The 14,280-nt window shown below is 38.6% G+C and overlaps 1 protein-coding gene across 2 annotated transcripts; it reads right to left on the reverse strand.

The window, feature by feature from the left end:
* Positions 1 to 1,025: 1,025 nt before the first annotated feature.
* On the reverse strand, positions 1,026 to 12,949 carry rbm25a (RNA binding motif protein 25a). 2 transcript variants are annotated; one of them, XM_062439942.1, is made up of 18 exons: positions 12,811 to 12,949; positions 12,433 to 12,556; positions 12,105 to 12,154; positions 11,716 to 11,886; positions 11,127 to 11,184; positions 10,633 to 10,793; positions 10,324 to 10,515; positions 10,105 to 10,185; positions 5,744 to 6,012; positions 4,728 to 4,839; positions 4,535 to 4,624; positions 4,117 to 4,190; positions 3,874 to 4,024; positions 3,283 to 3,691; positions 2,884 to 3,188; positions 2,686 to 2,784; positions 2,433 to 2,480; positions 1,026 to 1,480 (listed from the first exon to the last, which is right to left on the reverse strand). In XM_062439942.1, exons 2-18 carry the CDS (start codon positions 12,536 to 12,538, stop codon positions 1,388 to 1,390), a joined length of 2,469 nt encoding a protein of 822 aa, XP_062295926.1. In that variant the 5' UTR covers positions 12,539 to 12,556; positions 12,811 to 12,949; the 3' UTR covers positions 1,026 to 1,387. The 2 variants fall into 2 exon arrangements, with proteins under 2 accessions (XP_062295926.1, XP_062295925.1); XM_062439941.1 differs by having other exon boundaries at positions 10,105 to 10,188.
* Between the last annotated feature and the right edge of the window lie 1,331 nt (positions 12,950 to 14,280).

Raw genomic sequence — 14,280 nt, forward strand, 5'->3', positions numbered from 1 at the left:
GGAAGGGGTGGATCTAGGGTTTTTTTTTTTGGATGGTTCACTTGTGCAGAATGTAAATGTCACTGCATTGTATGACTACTGCTAATATTACAGGGGGTAGTGATTTATTTTGGCCCTTATTAACTATTTTCCAAATAGAACGCACATTGAAATAAAAATAATAGTCTAAATAAGGCATTAGATGAAAAGGAAAACAAAAACAATATTCCGTTAGTTTAATTAACATTTTACTCTGTAACACTGCCTCAGCTGAAATGTTTTCAGAAGTTTCACTCTTAACATAATTATTATAAACTCACTCACATTCAGTCACTCTTCAAAAAAAGTGACTTCAACAGATTTTTAAAAAGAAAGGCTTTTCAAGGCTTTTGAGAAAACATTTGTGGCTGCAGCCCCGAAAGCCACACTTAGCTCCGCCCCTGATTAGAAGCTACCCTCATCATGCACTTACAGTGTAACTGATGGGGAACACAATGTACTTAAACCTTTATCTGAAGCTTCAGCCTTCCAAATGAGTCAAATCAAGTAGTTGAGTTTCAACTTTAGCCTTTTTAGTGCCACAGTCCCTCTTTTGTTACTAACCCAACAGGGAAGCACAAAGAGAGAATTTGATACAGAAAGACTGTAAATGTGGCTGATATCCACCTGATATGACTGACTCAGATTACTGAAGCCTCATATAAGCTTCAGATCAACTTTTAAATTAACTTTTGCACTAAATGAATGTGTGGACACTGGATTTTGCCCCCCATCACTTGGCCTTTAAACACTGGATAATAAAAGTTTAACCCTGATTTTAAATTCTGCAACATTCATTTGGCTTGTTCTCACAGTAGACACATGGCAAATTTTCTCTAGATTCATTATTGTTATTATATGTATTGATATATTTTTTGTCTAATAACAAGCGATTGTTCTATTATATATTTTTATTATCAATATTTTGCATATTGTTGCATTTAAAACCAGCCTGATGCCTGGAAATAAAATACAAATAGACAGCACATTAAAAACACATGTTCTAGAAAAAAAAGCATATTTATTAGTTCACACAATGGAGCAGTGCCTCAACGTGACAACAGTAAATCAAAGCAGAATGTGTCCAACTTATTGAAGAACAGATGGGTAAAAATGCAACTCTTGACTTTTGCCTCAACAAAGGAAAACAATTACAACCAAGGTTTTATCATGCAACATGTTTTTGCAAAACCCTTTCTGTCCACAGCTCATACTTTCCCTTCCAAACACACACACACGTACAAGTCAAGCAGCTCCTTGATGATGGAATGGAGGGGTGTATGGGCACAAGTTTACAGTCTGCTGGACCAGAAACTGTAGGGCAGCAGAACTGCGATCAAACTCAGTCAGTCAGAGAGATGTCTGGTATTTATTTCACCAGTCCAATCTTCTTAGCTTCTGTTTCATATATCAACAGCCTCCACATTTTTACTATGAAGACTTCTGCTTCTTCATCGAGTACCTAAACACAAACAGTAAGGTTAGACAACTTTGTATCAAACAGCTCATGCAATGAATCTGACTTGCTATTTATGAAAGTTACACTGATCAACTGTAAATGATTATCTTATTTGTATGGTGTTTGCATGAATCTGTTCATCAGTACTGTAGCTAGACGAGGCAGCTCGAGCCAAGACCTTTACTCCTAAAAAAAAATCTTTGCCATTTTTGCTTCATTGCGAAGAGACGAGATACATTAAAGAGGAGACAGAGCTTGTAAGGCCGTCATTAAACCTGCATTAATTGATTTTTGGCCACTTGACAGCAGTGGAACAAGCTGTAAAAACAACATTGACATCCTTTTATAAGGTGAACTTCTTGGCAAAAAGTTGCCTATTTACACATCCAACATACACAGATCATCATTATCATTCATTTGAAGTTGTGCTTCTGGTCACTTGATGACTGTTAAGTTCAGTATTCACTCTTCTTTTAACTTTGTTTTTTGTCTTCAGCTGTTGATGGAAATATCTGCCTTAACTTTATCTGTTTACAGTTTGGTGCTGGGAAGATAACTTAAGTTTATGAGAGCTTTTTCTGCTGGCTGTATGAGAGTGAAGCATAACAGTAGAGCAGCAGCTATATAGTACAAGACAGACTATAAATCTCCTCAGAGCTGAGGTGAAGTGCAGAGTCAGGTGATAATTCTCTGTGGGTTTGACACTACACTGCACTTTTAAAAACTGTCCGGTCAGCGTAGTTTACTGCTGCTACTGTCAAGGTTCTGGTCACCCCACTTAAAAAGTATCTTCAGCTGAGGCACTGTGAGCACAACTTTACATTGCTCAAAGTCGAATGATTAAAAAAAAAGGATACAATTCTATCACCTACTTGCCTAAATAAGAAGCACACATTTAAATGAGTCATCGCATTAGGATCAAAAAGGCTCTGTGATGCAAACAGTTTCAACTTACCATAGCAACATCATCAAGAATACCTTGGGGAGTGCTGTGTGCCATCACCTGGGGAGAAAATACAAAATATTAGAGTTAAAATGCTCAACAGTGCAATAACACAAACATCAGCACGCAGAGGAAATTCAAGGAGTTAGAAGCGTATATATTGTGTTTTCCAAGGCACTTTGAAATTACAGGCAACACTAGTCTAAAGCTTGAAAATAATTTAACTGATCCAAGTATTTTTCATAAAAGACAAATCATCACTAACCTTTGAACAGACAAAATCAACCAGAGTTGCCTCTTCTTCACCGATGTATTCAATAATCTTTTTATTTATCCACGGTTTAATGCGACGATCCATCAGAGTCTGCAGAAACAACATCAACAATAAAAATGGTTTCCTTTTCAATTACTGAATGACCTCATGACAAAAAATATGCCTGAAAAAAGAAATCCAAATCTTTACCGAATCCACCATAGTCCAATCCAGAGGGTAGGTGAAGAGCTCAGGCCTGGCAGTGGGGATCTTCTCTATAAGACTCTTAATGTGCTTGCGTTTCTCCTCTGTGTTGATGCTGCCTTTGGCTCCTGGAATTTCTGCGCCGTCCAAGCCCAGACTTTTGTCGTCGTCGCCGTAGTCAAGTGGAACCAGTTTCCTTTTGCGAGGCTGCTCGTCAGCCTCCTCATCGTCAAACTTGTTGAAAACACTTTCCACGGACGGCAGTTTCTTTCGCTTTCCGACGTTGAGCTGGCTGGGACTGTTCGTGGCACCTGAAGCACAAAATCAGGAGGAGAACCAGTTGATTATGGAACAAAGCAATAAGTCTAAAAGCATTTTGTATACACCGCTTGTTACCGTACTCACCCAGTTTGAGACTGAGTCCGATCTTGGGCCGGAGTTCCTCGGGAGGTTGGACCTCAGGAGTGTTCTCGCCTGGAATGATGATGCCGCAGGGAGATTCATTGCCGGGTGAGTTTGGAGTGGCGTTCCCACTGGCAGAGGACACTGAGGGAGCGGTAGTGATTGGTCGCATGATAGGTTTGAGGTGCGGCTTGGCCTCTTGAGAGTCCTCCCCATCATGGTAGTCATCCTCCTCCCCTTCCTCTACGTCGTCGTCTGATTGTGGCTGGGGGCCTCGAGGTGCTGGCTCTGCGGGCCTCCCTGACCCTCTCTTCTCCCGATCCCAATCCCTGTGAGCCTTGTCCTGGTTTACTTCCTCCTCTGGTTCAAGTTTCAAAGGGGGCTGTCGTCTCCTCTCTGCCTCCTCCTCCATCTAAAACAAATACATGACACAAGACACAACTTTGAGGAACAGCTTATATTTATATACATCCGGAATTTTTAAGAACAGATGCACCAACGTCATCACATAAAAAGGAAGATAGGCAACACAGAAAGAATAAAGAGCAAAACCTGTAAGTGAGATATAATGAGTTTTTTTTTAGATGGACTCACCCTCTGTAACTCAGCGTCAGGGTCAGGGTGGCCCTCAGCTAGAAGCCTCTGTCTGATCTCCTCCAGTTCTTCCTTCTCTCTCTTCCGGTCTCGCTCGTCCAATTCTGTTTCTTTTTCTCGGTCACGAAGTCGCTTCTGCAAAGCGCTTCCCCTGAGAGGATCATAAGGACAAGTGAAGTGATGAAAAAAATGTAAAAAGTGAATTTCATGCAATGATAAATGCACTTTATGAAGATAAATCACCTGTAGTATTTTGGGTCATCTCTGTCGTCGTCATAATCCTCAAGGAATTCTTTCAGTCTTTTGGCTTCTTTCATCTGGATTTAAACAAAATGTTTGATGTAACAACAGTAAGTAAATCTCTACCCATTAGTCATCCATGCTACTTCACATTCATAGCAAATTTTCACTTGTTAAAACTGCCTGCAGCATGTTTATGTAATCACAGTTCCTCTGTGTATTTGAAAATATGTTTTAACATGTATACTTTCATTCCTGATCCTGTAACTGTTCATGTTTTTCACCATCAATTAAGTTCTATATAACCTTACCTTAAACTGATGCAGCTATTCTATCATTCTTAATATCTACAACAAAATATAATAATAGTTAATAATTATTTAATGCCAATTGGATCCAGGTGTGGTATGCATGTATGTACCATTTCACGACGCCGCTCGTCTTCCCTCTCCATTTCTTTGCTGTAGTCGCGAGCTTTCTTCCTCTCCCGGATCTCCCAGTTTTTTAGGCGCTTCAAGAGGACGTGGAATAATTATTTAACCATCAGTATCAGTGGATTCAGCCTTCATGTGCATTTGATCACTTATTTTTAACTGATTTGAGATTACACGTACCTCCTGGTATGCAGCCTCTTTGTCTCGGAGCCTCCTCTCAAGTCTCCTCCGTTCATACACGTCTTCTTCATCTTCTTCACGGTCGCGTTTTTTCTCCTCTCTGGTCCTCTCTCTGCACAACACATTTATGTTAGTCTCATTTAAACATTATCTTAAAGTTGAAAAGAAAAAAAAATGAAAAGAAAGCCATGCATTTATTTATCTTGCTGCACTTTTAGTCAATCTTGTTCCTTTGACATTTTAGTACAGTGGCTTCATTATATCGGTTAAATGAGCTGCCACACTTGTGTGTGTGTGTCAGGTATCTGTTAAATGTAATTAAATCCAATACAGCAGCATTAGAATGACTTCAAAGTGCATTCTTGATCTTAAAAACAATGTTTCTTAATGTCTATTCAGTCATTTTCCTGGAGCTTTTGATTTATTTATTGTTTTTGCAATTAAATATGATGAATAAAAAAACAACAACATTGAAAAATAATAGTAATTCAATCTGATTAACTGGCTACTGATTTATTACACGGTTGCTGCAAAAGATGGCGGCAACCCCTTTTGAAATTTAATCAAAATTGTGGTGCAAAAGTGCAAAAGAACACAAGTGTGTTGGAAAGACAAGACTGCTCCAGCTCTATTACTGCAAATATCTTGTTTTGTTCATCTAGAGAAGTTGTCACTGGACATAGATTTTGGTCTCCTTTTATCTTGTATTTGGTAAATTAATAAATAAATGTTTTATATAAAGATGTTTCTGGCCTGGGGTGGGTTTTTGTAATTAAATGCGTGAACTGGAGTGTTTGTAGTATCTTTTGTTAATGAAATTGAAAAATAATTTTAAAAAATGTTAAGAATTAGACTAAAGCCTAGCTGTTATATATGAAAGTATAATTTTAAATTAGAGTAGTCAGTAAGTTGGTTTTACGCACCACAATATACAACAGTGTACAAATGAGTCATGTGCTTTGAACTACATGAAAAGAGTAACAAAGGCATGGGGCATAACATCACTGACCACTTACCTTGACCTGCTGCGGTCTTCACTGACGTCTCGACTCCTCTCCCTCTCCCGCTCTCTCTCCTTCGTCCTTTCCCGTTCGCGGTCTCTCTCCCTTTCCCTATCGCGATCTCGGTCTCTTTCCCGCTCCTTGTCCCTCTCCCTTTCCCTCTCCTTCTCTTTCTCGCGGTCGCGGCGCTCCCTCTCGCGCTCCCGCTCTTTATCCCTCTCTCTCCTTTCCCTCTCGATCTCGAGTCGCTCCTTTTCTTTCTTTCCTTTTTCCTCTTCCAGTTTCTGCAGGAGCCCGACAGGAAGAAAAGGGGAAATGTGTTACTACAATTTAAAACATTAAGACCATCAAACTAAAATACATTAATACACACGTTATCAGCACGAAAGTGAAAAAATGGTTTAGACACCCTGGGCCAGACATGCTCACATACTGCCATGAATCATTGCTTTGGAGTGGCTGGCTTCTGCAAGTGAGGACGTCCTCATAGACCTGATGTGTCCTCCAGGAAGAATGGTCTGCTGCTTAAGCAAGTTTAATGAAGATACTGCTCAATTCTGGACACACTTAAAACCACAAATTGCAGTTCATTCTTGAAAGATACCTAAGAATTTAAGACTATGTGTACTTATAGAAGGGGTAACAGCAGGTGTAGAAGTTTAGACTGAGACTGTAGGTTTAAACCGTCCACCTGTAAAACGTTTGTGGTGTTTCATCAGTAAATTTTGACTCTAAATATTAACATTATTGTATTTTTTGTATCAAAGTGTTGGTAGATAGATCATTTCCTGTCCTGGCTACGTCATTCAGCCCCTCTCTAACATATACTGATATTGAATTCGCTTTTTTCATATGTAACAGGTCAACTCGTCCTCTGCAGCAACTATGTGCTCTACGGTGATCTGAGATTATGCTCTGATGTAAGAAGAGGCCTTTCCAATAAAAACTTAGCTGTAGGCAAATATGTATCGGACAACGTCATATCCGTGCACTATCCAAATCAATGTGCACTCAGGCAAATGCAGATATGTCATAGATTTGACCTGATGCAAGAGATACTGTATGTTAAAATGCATGTTTGACCTTATGTAGTATTACAACATAAAGAGGCGGCTCTGACTACTACACACACACACAAACACACACACTGCAGAAGAGATTTGAACTGATTAATATTACCTTTATGTTCTCAGCTTTACATGATACCTTCACTTAAAAGGGTTTAATTCTAAGTTGGGCTAATAACACATTTATTGTAATAAAGCACACTTCAGATAAAAAGTGTCCATCAAGTACCAAGTTAGTTTTAAACCATTATGTCAACAGGTTTACCAAGTTCTAAGTATACACTCAAGATTACCACTATATAATGCCCTGGTTTGGCCTTACCTATGTGTGCCAAGTGGATTAAAACAAGCCCAAGCTTAACGTGGCAAATGGTCCAACTAAGTGAATTACATAATCAGCTCCTGTGTCCTGTGTTTTATACATGGTCATCTGAGATGCAGGGGAGCAGTGCCAGACTGCAGAGCAAGTGCTCCCCTGCAGCAGGGTGACAGATCCAGACACCAGGACTACATTATACCGCAGGAAAAACACATTTGATTTTGTTTTTGTATATAAGTTATATTTGACACACAAGGAGTTTTTTTATAATTTTTTTTAAATCACTATAAAGTTACGGAGCAGGAGAAATAATACTACTTATTCCACCACTATGTTTTCATTTGCAGTTTTATTTATTTGCCTCAAAGAGAAAGGTGAGCAGACATGATTTTTGACACCACAGATTCTGTTAAGCATCGTTTACTTGTCTACTGCAAAAATATCTTTCTTTTAGTAAAAACCGCTGCTCTGTGTTTGCAGACTTCCAATAGTTTTTAAAATTAAAATATTTATGCAATGAGTACTGGAATGAACTTGATTCAACAATTTTCTTTTTAAAAACTGTGCACATGTTCAAGGTGAATCTACACAAACACGCAACATTTACCTTTTGTCCACACTGTTACTAGCTGCCGTAAAAGTCAATGGCATTTTCAACAGACCGTTTTGGAGCTATCGGTGTGCAACTTACAGGTGATGAACTATGGTTTCAGTGCTTCTCTGCCCCTACACATCCTACAGGCTACGTGTGGGAGGAAAAGCAGGTCAAATGTAAAGTCAAAAACAAAGACGTCACCAAATGATACCTGTGAAGCAATTCATCTGAACATCAATAACAACTTGTTTTCAAATTCATTGTTGAAAAAGAAAAAGAAAAAGAAAAACAGAAACTGCATTTCATTTTGGCACAAGGAAATTAGTGAAGCAGTCTTACCTGTACGTTGTCTTGTCTCTTTGGTCTCTCCAACCCATTAAATATTAAAAATCTCAGCAGAGTCAGGCCCACAGTTCAAACAGTGCTCACAATTATATAACAAATGGTTACTAGTTGTTCATATCTTTACTGGTTTACAATATTCTAAGAACACTGTTGGAAATGTGGGTCTAACGCCTGATGAGTGACCAACAAAAACAAAAAAGGAGGAAAGGTGGAAAGTGGTCTGAACTACCTCTACATCAACTATTAGTTTTATTTGTTTGTATCTGGTGTAAGGAGCTTAACACAAGTGGAGCATTCATAAAGCATCTGTCAACTTGTAATATTAACTTACCGACTCAGTTCTGTAACCTCTAAATCAACCCAAAACTTACCTCTTGGTCTAATATTCCACAATGTGAAGGAAAATTGCTAATTTTGTTGTTGTACTGCTTTAAAGTTCCCAGTTTATTTCAAATATGCACAGGCACATTATATCGAGCAGATGCCAATTAGAGTAGAGTTCAAGAGTTTAATGTCCACGTTGCTTACTTTGCAGTGTGTCGTTGCCATTTGTTGCTGACAGTGTTACTTTGGCATATCCTGTGATGGGTTTTACAAGGTTCCTCTTAGCAGCTCTTTTTTTGGAGCCTGAAGTTTGGGTACAGATGATTTGACACTTTCCTGGCTCAGTTTCCTCTAACTGCTTTTCAATGTCAAACATCAAAGTGCTAAAAGGTGATGATGACAGGACCATCTTTTATAGAATGGCTGTTAAGATTACAAATTAAGTGTTCATCCTTATGCCATCTCTCTGTGTCGTAGAGTTTGAAATGTTCAGAGGTAAAGTCTGGTTCCATGACGTGTTTACATTATTGTATCTACCTTTGAGTAGCAGATAAATGATCCTGCAGCTTCGTCTTTCTCACATAAACACAAAAAAATGTGATAATCGGATTCACTAAAACACTCATTTACATCCTTCTCTAATTGTTAGACTATGGGGTGAGGGTGGAGTCACAAAGACAGAACAGAAGAAAAGAAAAGTAAACAAATGTTTGGAAACAAAATGAGAGAAACACAAAAGGGAAAATAAAGGAATATAACAAGAACTTGCCTTGTTAGTCTTCAGACCGCAGAGTGCTGTGAAGGGGCGCTCCCTGCTTTAATACTACAGGCTGCAGTTCAAACTACTGCAGTGGTTAGGATCATTCAGTCTGTGTGTCTTCAAAACACATAAATTTATCATCTGAGGACCTGCAGAGGTTGACTGAGCTGCCCAGCGTTTTCAGACCCAATTGAGGGTGACCACTTACTTCATCTGGACATCATCACTGGCAATTTGTCCGCGCTAGTTCCAGCACTACCATCAGTGGTGCTTTGTTTCCCAAGTCTACATGTACATGCTAATAGATTCCTGAATAAAACCTAATGAATGTGAACTGAGAGCCAGTTGCCCCTCTGCAAACCCTTAAGTAGGGAGCGCCCAACATGAATTAAGAAGAAATGAAAGATCATACTTACATCCTATCCTCGCAACTTTTTCCAAAGCTGAGATTCAGAGATTCATCTTGCTCTAGTCACCAAATGAATTCTACCATATTGGTGGGGTTTAATCAATAGATTAGCTTTAGATGGAATTTAACATTGCGACCATGCACTCTGTGTGATGAATTTAGCTTGTGAAGAATCTTTTCGTCTCAAATCAGTATTATGAACAGTGAAAACTTTTGCCCAATTCAGAAATACTGACAGATATTATACAGCCATCTATGAATGGCCGATACATTATCATAATAATTTAGCCTTTAACAGGTACAATAAAAATGCATGAATCAATATAAATGATTTCCTATATCTTTACTTTTTGAATTTCACTAACTGATCTATATATCAATAGAGAATCTCTGTTATATCTGACAGTAATAGAAAGGTTTTATGGAGGAATTACCTCCATAAAATATATAAATTTGGAGAAAGATGTATTTCCTGTTGAGGATTTTCTAAGTACACAATGAGGAGTTCTTCTCCAAAACTTAAACTAGAGATTAATAACAGCAGTTTGATACATTACCTTGTGCGTGTCCCTGAATTTACTGATCTCTCTGGAAATCAAGTCTCTCTTGTCATCCTCCATCTCCATGGCATTGATATCCTCCTTACGCAAAGCAGAGAAAGACAGGAAACGAACACACTAAGTACTCAGCAGTCACTACAATTAAGCTACAGATCAACACACAATAAGATATTGCTCTATATAATGTCTACACTTCAAATATTATACAAACAATACCTCCTCTTTCTTCTCTTTCCGCTTTTTGTTGCGAGGTTGACTGTCAGGGTCCTGCGAGGGAGCGTTGAGCTCACTTGCATACTCTCGGATGAGGACGTCTATTGCCCCCTTTACAACCTGATCCCGACGCAGGGTTTCTTCATCAAGAACCTCCTCATCATCGTCCCCGTTCTTTGACCCACTGCTGGCTCCCTACACAATTAAGAAAAAAAGAGGGAGAAACAAACTTATTCACCTAATTTTAACAAATGTATCAATACAGAAATTTTGATGTTATCTTTTACTCAGCAGGTATGCAGGTTTACATACGCCATTGGCACTCTTCTTTTTGGCCTTCCACTCATCTAGTTGGGCCTTTGTCTTAGCGTCCACCTTGACCAAGAGTTTCTTGTCACCTAACAGCAACTCGTGCAGGAGTCTGAGGGCTCGTAGTGTAGATTCAGGCTCTTTATACTCACAGAACCCAAAAGCTTTACGGAGTAAATAAAAAGAAGAATTTAAACAAAATATTTGATAACTTTCAATATTTGAAGAAAATGAAACATGAAATTTGAAGCAGAGGTTTTCATTTTCATTTAATATCAACTTATAGATGTGTTCTCAGTTTAATATTAAAGGAGCATTTGTGCCAAAAAAGCGTAATTACATTCACTGTAATTTAATTTGTTGGGGGTGAACACTTTTTTATTAACTATTACAGTGACACTGGTTTAATATCTGGAGTCTTAGAAATGTGCAACATAACATGAATTCACACAAAGAGAAGAAATGGTTTCAATGTTTTGTGCCCATTTTGTTTTTACCTTGAAGTTTCCCAGAGGCTCCTTGGACCCTCTTCCAGCTTAGAACAATACCACATTTCTATATTAAAAGAGGACAGAAAAAAGAAACTAATGTCAATGAGCCACTCATCATTGTAAGAATACATGGATCTATCATAACTGTATTGGTGCAATACTATCTGTGTCTCTGGGGGGCATCAGTTCCATGGTTTCACTCAAGTGATATATTTCATCATCAATATGGTAAAAGGTGGTGCTGAACTTTGTAAGTGGTGACTGCCACTTGCAACTCTTAATCTATGAAGTTGCTTCTTCTGATTTTAAATTTCCTCACTTGCAACATTCAAAGCTGATCCTTAAACAAAAAGTACCAAAACATGTCCATATGTAGACAAATAAGTGGTTACAAATGAACAGACTGTGCACTTGACTCACATCTGATGAAGTGGATATGCTCACACTTTTAAATATGTCAAAAGATCGAGGTAGCCTATTTTATTTTTCAACTTGGTGTAAGTGTTTGCTGTTATAGTGTGCAACCTGCTTCACTGATGCAAGAAGCTGGTAAATTGCTTCAAATTTCAGTGCGGCTCATGTATGATGAACTCACCGCTAAAAGTTGTCTGACCAACATGTCAGATGCCTTTTCAGAGATGTTCCCTACAAACACAGTGGTGGTAGGGCCACTACTGTCCTCCATGTCCTTGGCTCGGATGTTGCCAAGCTCCTTCTTCGGAACCATCGGCTTCTGTGCTACAGTAACTGTGGTCGGGACAAGAACCTGCAACAGCAAAAATCACATTTTTACATTTTACGCATCCCTTATCCAGAGCATTAAATGCAATGCTTGCACAATAAAATATGCAAACATTTCAAGCAATTTTGGGAGGTGAATTGAACTCCTAATATGAGTGATGGATTGTGTTTCTAGTTGCAGGTCATGCAGCATAGTTGATGCTTCAATTGGCCAAGCGGTAGGAACTACTGTCTCTAACTCACTGTGGGGTTGGGGGTCACTACACCCATGTGAACCGGGATCATAGGAGTACCTGAAATGAGAAACAAAACAAAGTACTTTAAACCCTCTTATTGTGGCATACAACCATACACAGCAATGTAATAGAAACTTTGTGCAGATGCATGAGAAAATGTATAGTATCAAACTTTGCACACACATTGCACAGTGAAGCTCAAAAATCCAACTGAAGGAACAAGAAGGCAAACTAATTTTTGAGTAGACAGGGATTTTTTAAGAAAAGGGACACACACAGGCTAGTTTACAGACATACAGTTGTCACAGCTGTCCTGCCATACTGGGAGTCATTACCTGGTGGGACCGCTTGTGCAAACCCTCCATACTGGGGAGGTGGGATCCTCGGGGGAAGCTGCGGGATGCCAATCTGCTGGCGATTGAGCGGAGGAGGGTATGACATCCTGAGCAATACAGGAACCTGTGGAGGGGACGGGATGTTCAGAAGCTCCTCTATGCATGCTAATGGTAGAGTGTCAAGCTCATTATAGTATTTAATTTAAATGCAAATAGCACACGTGAGTCCTAATATGAGCAGCTAAACCAGGTGAGACAAGAAGTAGACATCCTCAGCCACGTTAGCTGCCTAAATTAGCTCATGCTAGCGAGCCTTACTCTGTGGCCTTGCTACTTCACATTAGCTAAAGCGGTCATGTAAGTAGAGGAATTACTCACCAGTGTCGTCAAGTAAGAATAAAAAACCAGCAGCTACTAATACTGTGGGTTATGCGAATACAAGCCCATTAAATACAGCAGACAGGAAAACGTAACGCTAAAGGTTAGCGTTAAAATGATCACCGGTGCGTTCAGGAACCCCCCCTGGATACAAATAACAGGGACCTTTTCTTTTCGAAATGAACCATGGGATATCACAGCAGACGACAACAGGCTTTATGACCGAAGTTTAGTCTATCAGGCAGATACTGAAACTCTGTCTGAGCTCATGACTGGTTTTTCATCACTTTATCAATCAATTTGTTCTTAATGACTTCTGTTTATAAATATAAACATATATTTAATACAATATTTTGAATATAATAAATAGATTGGTTTATTATTAATACATTCATTTTGCTCTATTTTAGAATTTATTGTCCTATTTTGCGTTTGTTTGGGACACATTATTTGAATACTTGCATAGTTGGCTAATAAAAACCGATTCTGATAATACATTTTGTCTAATGAATATATTTCCATTAAAAAAAGTTCAAATATCTGACATCTACTGCAAATATTTTGTATTCCTAAACTTTAACTACTGGATGTCTCCTAGTTCACTGAGAAGTCTATTCAGTGTATGTGCCCTGAAGCTTTCAAGTTTCCACATCACACTCATGATGTAGCTCAAAGGTATTTTGCTATTCTCTGGTTTTCAGTGGAATACACTGTCACGGACATCCTTCACTGATTAATTTATAATAGACAACAAACTCAATAATTGATCATCACCGACAAAGCTAAAGAACCACATTTTTCGCTTCTCGAATCACTGCTTTTTTAGTGTATACATTTACAATTAAATAAACGTTGGGTTTTATACTGTTTGGTTGGACGAGTAATGACTTGAAAATGCATTGGAACATGAATGAATCATGAATTGAATTATTCGCTATTATCTGACATTATACGCATTAAATGATTAAATAAAATAAATGAAATAACATGATGGACAGATAAACTATGTTAAATAGCCTACTGAGCTGCAGCCTGTGAACCAAGTCTCATGCATGGTTATTCAGTACACACTTAAAAATCATTACCATGCAACATGTTGACAGCAGAAACAGAGGAAATTACTTTTCATTAAAATGGAAATATTAAATTTTTCTGCAGGTCCATTCTCATAGAGAAATGAAGAGAACATTTTTGAATAGAGGATAGAACAACCCTAAATGTGGCTTGGAAACTATGTATTTTATATCTATTTTTAGCACACAGTCTGTGAAGCTTAATTCAGGCGAAAACAAAATGTGTTTTCCTTGATCAAACCAATCAATCGTAGTTGGAAACAGAGGAATCCAAAGGAGAGCAGGATTTATGAACATCCTGGAAGAAAGGTTTGCCTGACAGGCAGATCTTAGGGAAGGAACAACCCAGTTTTCATGTTACTACATTATCGCTGTTCTCCCTTTCAAACACTTGGTG

Source organism: Scomber scombrus, chromosome 19 (assembly GCF_963691925.1).
Source record: "Scomber scombrus chromosome 19, fScoSco1.1, whole genome shotgun sequence".
Classification (NCBI taxonomy): domain Eukaryota; kingdom Metazoa; phylum Chordata; class Actinopteri; order Scombriformes; family Scombridae; genus Scomber; species Scomber scombrus.